This window comes from Copadichromis virginalis, linkage group LG22 (genome assembly GCF_057382275.1).
Source record: "Copadichromis virginalis isolate Kocher_CV1m ecotype Utaka linkage group LG22, C_Virginalis_male_GT1.1, whole genome shotgun sequence".
Taxonomy (NCBI): domain Eukaryota; kingdom Metazoa; phylum Chordata; class Actinopteri; order Cichliformes; family Cichlidae; genus Copadichromis; species Copadichromis virginalis.
This window is the reverse complement of record NC_140638.1, coordinates 37,181,635-37,196,123: the sequence shown is the minus strand read 5'-3', so window position 1 is coordinate 37,196,123 and position 14,489 is coordinate 37,181,635. Positions and strand designations below refer to the sequence as shown.

At 43.5% G+C, this 14,489-nt stretch overlaps 1 protein-coding gene across 2 annotated transcripts in view; it reads left to right on the top strand.

Annotated features, from left to right (window-relative positions):
* Window positions 1-14,489, top strand: part of LOC146683852 (rab3 GTPase-activating protein catalytic subunit-like) — a 30,800-nt gene that overhangs the window by 1,493 nt on the left and 14,818 nt on the right. For both annotated transcript variants that reach the window (XM_085446478.1, XM_085446477.1), the window contains exons 2-3: window positions 10,947-11,112; window positions 12,103-12,202. In XM_085446478.1, the coding sequence (XP_085302604.1) occupies window positions 10,957-11,112; window positions 12,103-12,202 (256 nt within the window). In that variant the 5' untranslated portion in view covers window positions 10,947-10,956. The remainder of the gene's footprint in view (window positions 1-10,946; window positions 11,113-12,102; window positions 12,203-14,489) is intronic.

Below are 14,489 nucleotides of genomic sequence, written 5' to 3'. Positions count from 1 at the left end.
TTCTGTTCACAGTGATCATAGTTATGCCTTTCAGTCAGGTTAGTGTTTTTCCAGTTTAGGTTTTTGGTTAGTTGCAGTCTCAGTCCCTGTTATGTTTTGTCTACTCCCTTCTGCATCAGCCCAAATAAAGGCTCGCTTTCAGTTTAAGTTTTCCTTAAAGTGTCCTTAAGTGTCCTTCCCAGCGCTCATGAGACTGCTTTGCTGCACTGTGGTATGAGGTGCTAACCTGTTGACAGTGTTAATTTTAAAATGTATTCCACCAAAGATAATAGAAGTAACATATTCTGAATACTTTACAACTACATGAATATCCTATTGCTGTGTGATTTATTACTATTACCGAAGGTTACTCTCCATACCAACACCAACTAGATGTTTAAATCTTAATATAAATGAGTAACAGTAGGTGCACATTAGGTAAGGCTGCACTTTTTGCAGTGATCTCGTAAATAAAACAGGTCCGCGGCTCCGAACCGTAGTAAAGGGACCTCTGGCTAATACGTTGGGGTCTTTTTTTTTTTTTTTTCCTGGATCACCTGTTGAGAAAGAAAAAAGAAAACAAGCAGAAGAAGACTAGAGCAATAAAATAAACAACACCATGATGATCTATGGGAATATAACAGTAAATACTAAATGTTAAACATTATTGTGCAGCACGTAAGATCGACAGCGCACAGTGTGCTTTAAGGTAGGAGCCAAAAAGGAGCAGAGCAGCGGCGTTAAGGACGTCCTCGCCGTACCTGGGTCCATCAGGTCCTCCAGACGCGTGAGCAGTTTGGTGAGTTTCACCATTTGCTCCAGGAGCTGCGCCTGGATGACGGCAGATTCCAGCAATACCACCGTCTTTCACTCGCCCAGTTTGAGGACCTGCTGTCCCGCGTTGGTCCCAGCATTGCCCGCCTTGACACCAACTACAGACGCTCAATCCCACCTGCAGAGCGCCTGTCCATCTCCCTGAGGTTAGTAAAAGTGTTTAATACGGTAGTCCTTTATTGATACCTGTGCTAACATGGATGTGCTATGCTATCAATGAATGCTGTCAGTGTTTACTGATAGCAAGCTGTGGTACGGAGACGACTGTTTATAATATTTCTAGTGATACTCGGGTCTCATCAAGTCCCGATTTACAGTGGGGCAAAAAAGTATTTAGTCAGCCACCGATTGTGCAAGTTCCCCCACTTAAAATGATGACAGAGGTCAGTAATTTGCACCAGAGGTACACTTCAACTGTGAGAGACAGAATGTGAAAAAAAAAATCCATGAATTCACATGGTAGGATTTGTAAAGAATTTATTCGTAAATCAGGGTGGAAAATAAGTATTTGGTCACCTCAAACAAGGAAAATCTCTGGCTCTCACAGACCTGTAACGTCTTCTGTAAGACGCTTTTCTGTCCCCCACTCGTTACCTGTATGAATGGCACCTGTTTGAACTCATCATCTGTATAAAAGACACCTGTCCACAGCCTCAAACACTCAGACTCCAAACTCCGCCATGGCCAAGACCAAAGAGCTTTCGAAGGACACCAGGAAAAGTATTGTAGACCTGCACCAGACTGGGAAGAGTGAATCTACAATAGGCAAGCAGCTTGGTGTGAAAAAATCAACTGTGGGAGCAATCATCAGAAAATGGAAGACATACAAGACCACTGATAATCTCCCTCGATCTGGGGCTCCACGCAAGATCTCATCCCGTGGGGTCAAAATGATCATGAGAACGGTGAGCAAAGATCCCAGAACCACACGGGGGGACCTGGTGAATGACCTGCAGAGAGCTGGGACCAAAGTAACAAAGGTCACCATCAGTAACACACTACAACGGCAGGGAATCAAATCCCGCAGTGCCAGACGTGTTCCGCTGCTGAAGCCAGTGCATGTCCAGGCCCGTCTGAAGTTTGCCAGAGAGCACATGGATGATACAGCAGAGGATTGGGAGAATGTCATGTGGTCAGATGAAACCAAAGTAGAACTTTTTGGTATAAACTCAACTCGTCGTGTTTGGAGGACGAAGAATACTGAGTTGCATCCCAAGAACACCATACCTACTGTGAAGCATGGGGGTGGAAACATCATGCTATGGGGCTGTTTTTCTGCCAAGGGGACAGGACGACTGATCCGTGTTAAGGACAGAATGAATGGGGCCATGTATCGTGAGATTTTGAGCCAAAACCTCCTTCCATCAGTGAGAACTTTGAAGATGAAACGAGGCTGGGTCTTCCAACATGACAATGATCCAAAACACACCGCCCGGGCAACAAAGGAGTGGCTCCGTAAGAAGCATTTGAAAGTCCTGGAGTGGCCTAGCCAGTCTCCAGACCTCAACCCCATAGAAAATCTGTGGCGGGAGTTGAAAGTCCGTGTTGCTCGGCGACAGCCCCAAAACATCACTGCTCTCGAGAAGATCTGCATGGAGGAATGGGCCAAAATACCAGCTACTGTGTGTGCAAACCTGGTAAAGACCTATAGTAAACGTTTGACCTCTGTTATTGCCAACAAAGGTTATGTTACAAAGTATTGAGTTGTATTTTTGTTATTGACCAAATACTTATTTTCCACCCTAATTTACGAATAAATTCTTTACAAATCCTACCATGTGGATTCATGGATTTTTTTTTCACATTCTGTCTCTCACAGTTGAAGTGTACCTCTGGTGCAAATTACTGACCTCTGTCATCATTTTAGGTGGGGGAACTTGCACAATCGTTGGCTGACTAAATACTTTTTTGCCCCACTGTAATTCGATTTATGCCGTTATCAGTGTTTGAATGATAGCATGGCTGTGGTGTCATATCAATGTATGCTCTCGCTGTTTGCTGATATCAAACTGTGGTATGAGGACCACTGTGGGTTAATCTTTGTAGTGATACTCACTCCTTTCTTTTTATTTAGACCTGGTTTAATTCTGGGATAGTTGAATATTTGTATATAATCCCAGCAGACTGTTTTAGATTATATCTAATATATATCATGTAATTATCCTTGTAATTACAAAAGGTTTTATGTAAGATTTATGTTTTGTAATTTAAATCTGACATCACAAAAGTATTTTGGAATTTGAATAATGTATTTTGTAACTGCAGCATTTTGTCCAGGTTCCTTGCCACCGAGGACTCCTTCAGGACCATCGCATTCAGTTTTCGAGTTGGCATGTCCTTGGTGAGCCAGATCACCCCCCAGGTAGCGACGTCCATCCGGGACTGTCTAGTGGACGACTTCATGGCTGTGCCTTCAACTGAAGACTGGCGGTGCATTGCAGAGGGATTCCAGGAGCGCTGGAACTTCCCTCTCTCCCTCACAGTAGAGGTTGTATCTGCGCTCCATGGAGCTCCGTCCTGAAATTGCGGAGAAGTGTGTGAAGGCAACGTGTGTTCTCCACAATTTTCTGTGCTGTTTGGACAAGAGAGGGGCACCTGCTGTGAGGGGTGTGGCACCTGCTGTGAGGGGTGTGGCACCTGCTGTGAGGGGTGTGGCACCTGCTGTGAGGGGTGTGGCACCTGCTGTGGTGGAGCCGTTGCAAGGCCTGGGTCGTGTAGCAGCAAACAACTCCTCCAGAGAGGCTGTCCTGGTGGGGGAGAAGTTCATGGCCCACTTCTCGGCGGAGGGAGCCGTGTCTTGGCAACCAAAGGAGTAGCCTGTTTGAAGTCTGAGTGACTTCCCCACAACGGCTCTTTTGAGAGCCACCCACAAACCTCTAAAGAGTGTTCCTGTCTTTTTTAATTTTTCTTAATAAATGGAGCTCTACTCCAAAATAAACTAACCTCTCTTTACTCTCTTAAAGACATATTTACATATAATTGTTACACAAAGTTTTGGCTGTCTCACCTTGTTTTGGTACAATCTGCCAGGTGTAACAATTTTTAATCATGTTTTTGGCTGGAGAAGTGCAAGGTTTTAGTCAACACCATCAGACACAAAGAAATGTAAAAATATATATTTTAAATTAAGTTGTTTCAGCTATTTTGACTATTACCAGCTTCTCTGTTCTACTGTTTATGCACATATGTTTTCAAAGTAATTATACCACATTTAAAAGTAAGATTGTTTTGGCTTTTTATTATTAGAGTTAGGCAGCACGGTGGTTAGCACTGTTGCCGCACAGCAAGAAGGTCCTGAGTTCAATTCCAACATCAGGCTGGGGTCTTTCTGTGTGGAGTTTGCATGTTCTCCCCGTGTTTGCATGGGTTCCCTCCGGGTACTCCGGCTTCCTCCCACCGTCCAAAGACATGAAGCTTGTGGGGATAGGTTAATTGGATAATCCAAATTGCCACTAGGTGTGAATGTGCGAGTGAATGTGAGTGTGAATGGTTGTCTGTCCCTGTATGTTGGCCCTGCGACAGACTGGCGACCTGTCCAGGGTGTACCCCGCCTTTCGCCCTATGACAGCTGGGATAGGCTCCAGCGCCCCCCGCGACCCTGAAAAGGATAAGCGGAAGCGAATGGATGGATGGATGCATGGATTATTAGAGTTACAGTCATACATATTTTCAGAAGCTTGTATTTAATCTCCATAAGAAACGATCATATTTAGCAGCGTGAAAATTACATATTTATTTAGAAAATTACGTATTTTTATTGGAAGATCATGAGGGAGGAAAATATATGGTTCTTCAAAACAGAAAAATAAACAAAAAATCCATATTATGGAGTTGACAAGTGGTGACACATGAGTAGAAAACAGGATATTATTTCTTTCAAAATGACCATTAAACCTTAACAACCTTTGTAATATCACAAGACACATCATAACAATTCTGTTTTTGCACATGTCAAGTTCTACATCTTAATAGTTCACCAGCAAGTAGCTGCCTACTGCTCCTTGATTCCTAAAGTACTCTGTGGTTGTGTGTTTAGACGCTGCTGGACTTTCTCTCCTTTTGACTCTCTGTGCTTGTTTCCAAAACCTTCTCTTCTGCCTTTTTTTCTCTTCCTTTCAGATCACTGATGTTCTTTATTTTTCCCTCTTTCACTCTATTTCTCCATCTTTCCCTTTATGAGAAACTCAGGCTGGCTGTTAATTTTTTCTCTACTTATTTTTTGATCATCCCTGTTCCTTCTCTTTTGTTCCTCTACTGACAGCTTCCTCTTTGCTATTCTAGCCTGAAATGTACCATTTTGTAATTGCTATAATTTTTCTGAAGCATATGCATTTACACATATTAAGGATGAATATTCACAACACAAATATGTATTAAGCAACAGAAATGCTATCCGGTCTTTAAGTCTGATGTCATTAGCCGTTTCCAGGTCCAAACTCCGCTGCAGATCCCAAAGTCAAAGGAACTCTGCGGCATCACTGAGAGTTACAAACTGTCTAAATTCTTTCATCTTTAATAAAATGATCAGTGTGGCTGTTTTACCAGGTGTAACATCCAGGCATCCATGAAAACAGAATATATGAAATTTAACAGAGTTAGAAGTTAGCTCGCCGGTTTCCACCTTAACACCAGCTCTGCTATCACTTCCAACATAAATGAAGACAAAACTAAACAGCACTGGCGTTTGTAGGGTTACTGATGTTGGACTAGCTGGTGTATAATGATGTGGTACGTGATTGCTAGCAACACAGCTATGTTAGCGTAACATAAACACAGTGAAACTTTTTTCCACTTGATAAAAGTTAACGTGAGGGTTCCCGATGGTTAGGCTGACAGTGATCACTGACTGTTTTTAGGGGCTTGTTCAGATTAAATAGAACAAGATAAAAAAGAATAAAAACATGTTAAAACACAACAGCCTTAATAAACACAGAGTAGTTTGGACCCGAAAGCAGGGTTCATACATCATCACTTAAAAGACCAGCTCTCGGGGCAGAGATAGCTCAGTAGATAGTGTTTGCCCCATGATCGTTGGGCAGGGCTCTAGACTAACTTTTTGCCATGGGCGTACGCGTACCGGCACAAAAGTTAGGCGCACACAAGTTTTATAATAATTTATATAATATAATGTGTTTTTCTGGATACACTGTGCTTTTTCAGCATTCAAAGATTGATGACACCGTGTCAGAGCACTGGCTATGAATTTCAGAAGGATCAGGCCTTAACTTAACAGAAAAGTTAGCAATAGTTCTTTTCCTGTTACAGCTACATCCACTTCTGTCGTGCCCAGGCTGCTCACTAGGGCTGGGTATCATCACTGATTTCTATAATCCATTCGATTCCGGTTTTCAAAGTCCCGATTCGATTCAACTTAGCCTCAGACAGTCAGAAATATTATAATTCTGATCATTTATCAGTACTGACTTCATCAGAATTGTGAACATCACAGCAGATTCCTTTGTGTGAAAGTAACTGAGAATAAAACACAGAAAAACATGAAGGAGATTTTCCTGGTCTGGCTTTTTATAGCAGATAACCTTAAAAATATTCTACAATGTTCTGCATATAAAGTTAAAATTTCTTCAGTATTGAACAACAGAAAAAATAGGCTTTCTTGAAGAAAAAGACAGTAGCCGACAGCACTGTAAACAACGGTAGACTGGTGGGTAATAAGCGAATAAATAATACAGAAAACAGAGATTGGAGACGGGAAACTGTTCTTGAAGTACAGAGAGAGATAGAGAGAGAGCTAGCTGTGCATGGATGTGATTTTAATAGTCGTGGAAGCAAAACAGCAAAATTCAGCTCGGTGAATTTTGGTTGGAGAGAGACAAAACCTGCAGCTCAGAATCAGCGCAAAAAGACGTAAACACATCGCGGACCGGACGCATCAGATTCGCTAAGCTCCGACAGCGTGTCCGTCTACGGGCCGTCGGGTGAGAAAGCCGAGAAAGACAAAGTTAATTCTGATGGGTCGGGTCCGCTCTGTGTTTACGTCTTTGTGTGGAGTCCGTGTACCTGCTCTGATTTGCTGTTTGGTTGTTGTTGAACTGGTTTTGTGAGCTTTAATCTGAGAATCTGGCGTTTCTGGCAAAACACAGTTATATTTAAAAGTCGATTCAGGATTTAATGAATTGATATCGCTTTATTCAAGCTACTCACCTCCCACTTCCACCTGCACTTTCAACTGGACCACGGCCAATCAGAGAGGTCCCGCCCCTTACTATCTCTGATTGGTTTAGTCCACGATAGGGACAAAATGTGTGTCTGTTGTTGACCACAGGGAAGGTTGCAGATTTTTTTTTTTTTTTTTTTGCTACCCGAACAGTTGGTCGCACAGGTGCAACCAAATATTTTTTTTTAGTCGCACCACTGAAAAATTTGGTCGCACTCTAGAGCCCTGTTGGGGGTTCAAATCCACCAAACAGCGGCTATCCTGAGATACCCTTGAGCAAGGTACCGTCTCTACACACTGCTCCCCGGGTCATGGATTGGTAGCTGCCCACTGCTTCACTGAGTAAATGGGTTAAATGCAGAGGACTAAGCATTTTCCTACAGGATTAATAAAGTATACATTAACTATGAGATTCAAGATCAGGCAAATTCCATAATATTCGACACATCTGTAAAGCAGAAATATCAGTAAAATGCACAGGAAGTAATATGACTGAAATAGTAATAAAAATAATATAATTAGTGAATAGGACACTTTTGTGACATTTGCCAAAATCATTAGAAAAAGGGTCAACACCGTCAGGCAAAAATCCTGATGGTGCTGACAAAATACCCTACTTTCTCTCATAGCACGTTTTTCTGACAGACGCCATCTTGTTGTTCATCAGTTGCTTATGGCCTCTACTGTGGTGTTGATGCACTATGGTTGTGACACAGAGTTTTATCAGAAAGGTATGCAATAAATGAAATAAAAATTAAAAAAACTCACCAGAGCAGTGACCTCATGGCATGTGTATCAAACAGGAAGTGGTAAAGGGGTCCTCACAGTGTAAGTTACCCACAATAATTCCTGATTTTTTTGTACTTTTTAAAAAATCTGATGGTGTTGACAGAAACTTTGGACATGTTTTGTCCCTTATCTCAAGAATCACTGATATATTCTCAAAATCTTTCATAAACTGCCTGCTTTTCAGGAATGAGGTGGTAATTCGATTTTGGAGCAGTTCTTGAGCCATAACCAATGATGAGCAGCTTTCCTCACTGTCACTGGTACGGTGCTGCACTGATGCCTTCCTGAGAGCCAATGCAAGCACAAAGAGTTAAGTCAGCAGTTTTTTGGTGAGCTTTCAATATTTCCTTTAACTAACGGGGAGTGAGGTCCTTTTATCTCAGGCATGTCAGGAATACTGAAACCTGGGCTGACTGACCTGACCACAGCCTCTATGACTTCAGCATCACTGTGTCCTTTACACAAGAGGCTGACTGGCCCACAGATCTTGACACCTCTCCTTACTGTCACTTCTTGAAGCCTGTTTGCTGCTGTAGGAAACACGTTTTATGGAGCTGTCAGCTGACTCGGCGATGTTCTGTTCACTCTTTGACACACCCTGCTAATTGCTTATATTAACATCTCTTGGCTGGTCTGAGAATGGGTTGGCGTTCCCCGGACAAGCTGGAGGAGGCTTCTCTGCTTGGGCTGCTGCTGTGTTACTGCTGCATTTCTGCTCATCAGACTCACCTAATGAGATGGCTGGAACTGTTTCTTTTTGGCGAGGTGTCTGATGTCAGCTGGCAGTGATGATGATGATGCCACTCGAAGCTGCTTTTTCAAGTTTGATTCAGTTAGTCTTGAGTGGAAGCGCCTCTTTGCAAGAGTCAGTTTTGAAAAGACCTGTTCAAAGTGGTACGTTGTCCCAAACAGAGATGCAAATTTCAGGGCATGTCTCGCCAGGATGGGAAAAGCCTCAGCATGAACGTACAGTTTGTGAAAGTCCAGCAGAGAGAGGCTGTTATACTTAGCTTTGAGCTCGTAGTTGTTTTGCAGCCCAATTATTTCCACTTGGAAAGTGTCTGGCACAGATGGTTGCACATTAAACGGCGTAGCAAACATCTCCAGTTCCTTTTGGATATTCTTCACATCTTGAAACCTGTCATCAAATGCCTGAATGAGTTTTGCACAACGACTGTTGTTGTGATTTGGCGCTACACAAATAAAATTGAATTGAATTTAGAATTGTCCCTATTGCCAGTCTTGGCAGCCGGGGGTCAGTCCGCCAGGGCCTCCGCTCCTGGCCGCCACCCGGCACACAATGCACCCAGCTCGCACTGGAACGTTTCGCAGCCGAGTGTGAAGCAGCGGGAATGAGGATCAGCACCTCCAAATCTGAGGCCATGGTTCTCAGCCGGAAAAGGGTGGAGTGCCCACTCCGGGTCGGGGATGAGTTCCTGCCCCAAGTGGAGGAGTTCAAGTATCTCGGGGTCTTGTTCGCGAGTGATGGGAGAAGGGAGCCGGAGATCGACAGACGGATTGGGGCTGCAGCTGCAGTAATGCGGACGCTGCACCGGTCCGTCGTGGTGAAGAGGGAGCTGAGTGTAAAAGCGAAGCTCTCCATTTACCGGTCGATCTACGTCCCTACCCTCACCTATGGCCACGAGCTGTGGGTAGTGACCGAAAGAACGAGATCGCGGATAGAAGCGGCAGAAATGAGCTTCCACCGAAGGGTGGCTGGCCTCTCCCTTAGAGATTGGAGCCTCCTGGGCGCCTCCTGGGTGAGGTGTTCCAGGCATGTCCCACCGGGAGGAGGCCCCGGGGCAGACCCAGGACACGCTGGAGAGATTATATCTCTCGGCTGGCCTGGGAACGCCTTGGTATTCCCCCGGATAAGCTGGAGGAGGTGGCTGGGGAGAGGGAGGTCTGGGCCTCTTTGCTTAGGCTGCTGCCCCCGCGACCCGGCCTCGGATAAAGCGGATGAAGATGGATGGATGAATTTAGAATTTGTTTGTTTTATTTTATTGTGAAAGAACTATAGAGGAAGCGACCACCTTTTCGCACATGCGTAGAAAAACATCCTAATTTCCTGAACCGATCAGGCAGCCAAAGGCAACAACATGGCTGCTGATAGCGATGTGAGTTTGTTTTGTAACATGTCAGTGGTCGTGTCCAAATTCATGGGCTGCATCCTCCTGAGGACCCGGCCTTCGCGGTCTATGTGGGCCGGGTCCTGAGAAGGTCGGGTAGGCCGGAAGTAAACGGCTGTTAAATTGGACGGTCTCGCCTTCGGATTAGCGTCACTGCTGTCTCGGTGGAGTTTAATAAACTCGGCCGTCTGCTCCTTGCTGTCTAAAATATAACAGGACACTGGAGTAAACTCTCGACCATCTCACACTTCTGTTTAATCAGTTTTCTGTTTGACGTTTATTCAGCTGTGTGAAAACCAAGGAGGAACCCACCTGGGGGATTAATAAAGTTTTATTTTATCTAATCTAATAACTTTAATCTCAGCCAAACGGATTTACTCACGAACAAATAAAACACTGAAAAAAGTCCAACAATAACATTTTTAGGTTGTCTAAGTGACTTATATATCACGTTTAACCTGAGTAGCGAAAGTCTGCGGTGATCTGAATATGATGTGCCGGGAGTTGTGCCGTTCTCTGCGGCTTCAGTGACCCTCGAGCTCCCGGCTAGCTATCGAGCTGGTGGGTAGCAGACGTGTAGGGACCTTGCTCAGGGGTACCTCAGCTTAGCTTTTCACTTGATTCAAACCCCCAACCTTCTGATCCCGGGGCAGCCACTCTACCTACTGACCTATCCCTCACACACGTTTACATCGTTGAACAAGTCTGTGCCACAGAGCACGCTGCATCGCTGCATCGCTGCATCGCAGCAAAGAATGGGTTTGGAGGATTTTTTTAGAAGTGATGAATTGCTGCAGCCCCAGATTACGCCAATGAACACAACATATTAAAACCAGTCTGTGTAGCACTCAGTGGTCCGTGCAGTGACAGTGCTGACATACATGCCAGTACAATGCAGTTCTGCAGCTTGTTGCTCTGTGTTTCAGTCGGACTGTTTAGTTTAGCTGGATTGTTGCTGGTTGAGAGAAACTGAAGCTGGATGTCGGGCGTGTACCAGAGATCCTGCTAGTAATGCCTTCTGCTGTTTATCTTGTGTTCAGTCAGGTGCCGATGTTTGTGCAGATCCAGCAGAAGTGGAGGCGGATGTATGCCGGAGAGTGCAAAGGACCAGGCGTGCGCACCGACTTTGAGATCGTTCACCTGCGTCGAGCGCCCGTGCAGTACAACCACCTGTCCGGCCTGCTCGACATCTTCAAATCTAAGATAGTAAGTGCTCTGGAACAAACATCTTTATATGGATCATATTTCAAGGTTGTTTGTTTGTTTTTAATAAAGAAAAATTAAAATTGTGCAGCCACAGAGCGTCATGTACCCATGTTCTACAAGTATCACCTCAGCATCCTGTTCCAGACGATTTTAGGACGATGTGAATCCTGTTAAATGCAACTAATAATCATAAAAGCATCCACGAAGTGCATGTAAATGTATTTTCTAAAACATTTATTCATCTGGTTTTTCCTGCTCATGTACAGTCTCTCCTCCTCCTCCTCCTCCTGCTGTGCTCTGACAGTCACACAAAAACTGTATTCAACTTGAAAATAACACAAACATCTTATCTTATAATAAGAATATATTCTTGTAATAGTTCGTCAAAGAGCAGGTTGATAACAGTACAGCACACTGCTTAGTTATGTGAACATTGGGAAAACAGAAGAGGAAGAAGAAGACGTCTAATTCTGTGTAAATTCGGTTTCTGGATTTTTGTGGAGTTAATTTGTGAATAAAATAAAGACTGTTAGGAAGTGGATGTCGGTTTAATGATCAGTTTGTTTGAACTTTGTTTATTCCTATTCCTGGAAACACAATGGATTCCCAGACATCACGTTGTTTAACCCTTTCATGCACAGTGGTCTGCAGCTATTCAAAGGCTGTTTTCTTGTATTTGTGTTGGTGTTGATGGTAAACTTGCACAGAAACACTACACACTGATGTCTCCATACCCTTCATAAGTCAAAACCGATGTTGTCCACCTAAGTGGACATTTAAAAAATGAAGTTCAAAAATCTTATATTCATTCCTAAAGAAGAATAAAAATCCTGATTGATGTTGTCATCATCCACACATGAGGGTTAAATGTGTTCAGTATGTTCCCAGAAACAGCCGACAATGACGAGGTGTAATCCACGCCTGTACAGAGAGATTAATGCTGCAGCTTGTTACCATAAACATGAGCTGATGTCTTCCTGTTGTCATCAGGGTTGTTCCCTGTTCCCTCTGCCTCCAGTCAACATCGCCATTCGCTTCACCTACGTGCTCCAAGACTGGCAGCAGTATTCATGGCCACAGCAGCCTCCAGGTAGGCAGTACATGTCATGTCATTAATACACAAATAGAAAAATGTAATATTATTATTAAGAAATTATTAAATTTTTTTTAAATACATGTCAGCAAGTGGCTGACATCCAGAAACCCTGCCAGTGGCTTTTAGGAGTCGTGTGTGTGATGCAGGTCATGTTGTTGTTTCCTGTGGAACGATTGTACCTGCTGGTTCCAGGTCGTTCTTCTGATAAGTCTTTTCACTCGTCTGTCTGAAATCGTGTGGGGAGCGCTTGGTCGTGGCTGGTTTATCGTAAATAAATAAAAACCCTGCAGGGGCAACGCCAGGTTTATGGCCCCAACAGTGCTCACTGGAACCTTCAGTAACTTAGAAGTTCTTCTGTAGCCGATGCCATCAGTCTTAAGTGTGCAAAGGTCTTGAGAGAGCTTGTTGGTTTTACCCATCATGAGACGCTTCTTGTGTGAAACCTGGCTAATGAGGCCATAGTTGGGACTGAACCGGCTGATATTAATTTGCACTAAGTGGCAGGATTGCTCTGTAATTACTCATAAATGTGTCTTTTTGCACCTTTCTTTCTGTCCAATACATTTCCCCCGTGTCATTCTTCATTGTTAGACGTCATGTATGGACATCTATGGTGGCGCTGGGTGATATGAGGAAAATGTAATATCACAATATTTTTTTGCTATATCACAAAACACGAAATAAATCACGATATGTTTAAGTTATTTTCAACCATATAGGATCTAAATTTGCACTTATTCAAACCGACCATTCAGGATGGTTTTCTATTGTCAACATAAAAATGATCTGAATGAACTGAAATGTTTTCTTTTAACCATCAGCTGCACACAGAGGATTTTCACAGATTACAGTATAATCACAGTAAGTCTCTTTCTGTGGTCAACACTAGACTTTAACATCAAAAGATCACAGCAACAAAAAACGACGTCAAGAAAAAAATCATGAGTCAAAATAAAACGACTGAAATGAAAAAGCTGCTCTGTTGTTCTTATAAAAATGGCAAAATAAAAAAAATGGATGACATCAAATTACAGAAACAAGTCGAGACAGTGACTATAAAACAGTTTATTTAATGTTTGCTTGGTGTGCAGGGAGACGTTGACATGCAGGGTTTAAAACATCATTTCTTTTGCAGCGAGATTCATTCTCTCACCGTCTGAAACTCCTGATGTCGCCATATTTTTACCTGTTCAGTTCAGTTCAGTTTTATTTATACAGCACCAAATCACAACAACAGTCGCCTCAAGGTGCTTTATATTGCACAGTAGATCGTACAATAATAGATACAGAGAAAAACCCAACAATCATATGACCCCCTATGAGCAAGCACTTTGGGGACAGTGGGAAGGAAAAACTCCCTTTAAACAGGAAGAAACCTCCAGCAGAACCAGGCTCAGGGAGGGGCGGAGCCATCTGCTGTGATTGGTTGGGGTGAGAGAAGGAAGACAGGATAAAGACATGCTGTGGAAGAGAGACAGAGATTAATAACAGATGTGATTCAATGCAGAGAGGTCTGTTAACACATAGTGAGTGAAGAAGAAACACTCAATGCATCATGGGAATCCCCCGGCAGCCTGCGTCTATTGCAGCATAACTAAGGGAGGATTCAGGGTCACCTGGTCCAGCCCTAACTATATGCTTTAGCAAATAGGAAAGTTTGAAGCCTAATCTTGAAAGTAGAGATAGTGTCTGTCTCCTGAATCCAAACTGGAAGCTGGTTCCACAGAAGAGGGGCCTGAAAACTGAAGGCTCTGCCTCCCATTCTACTTTTAAATACTCTAGGAACAACAAGTAGGCCTGCAGAGCGAGAGCGAAGTGCTCTAATAGGGTGATATGGTACTACAAGGTCATTAAGATAAGCACAGAGGAAACTATTTCTAAGCTAAAATTCATGCATCAAATGATACGCAGCAGATAAGACGGATGTAATCAAGCTACCGATAGAAAGAACATAGTAAAGGACAAATAAAGTGTCTTTTTTTCCTCATTGTTCTATGTGTGGGCCTCCTACTTCCTCCCACAGTCCAAAGACATGCAGTTAGTGGGGACAGGTTCATTGGGGCCCTAAATTTCCCACGGTGTGAATGTCTGTCTCTGTGTTTGCCCTGCGGCAGACTGGCGACCTGTCCAGGGTGTGCCCCGCCTCTCATGACAGCCCCAAGCACTTTACATGTGATGTAAAGTGGACTTTTCTTTTGTTGCCACGTCCATGATTTAGAAAATGTTACACAGATGTTGTCCTGCTTCGCTGTGCTGAAGCGTGTGCTTCATGAAAAGTTTG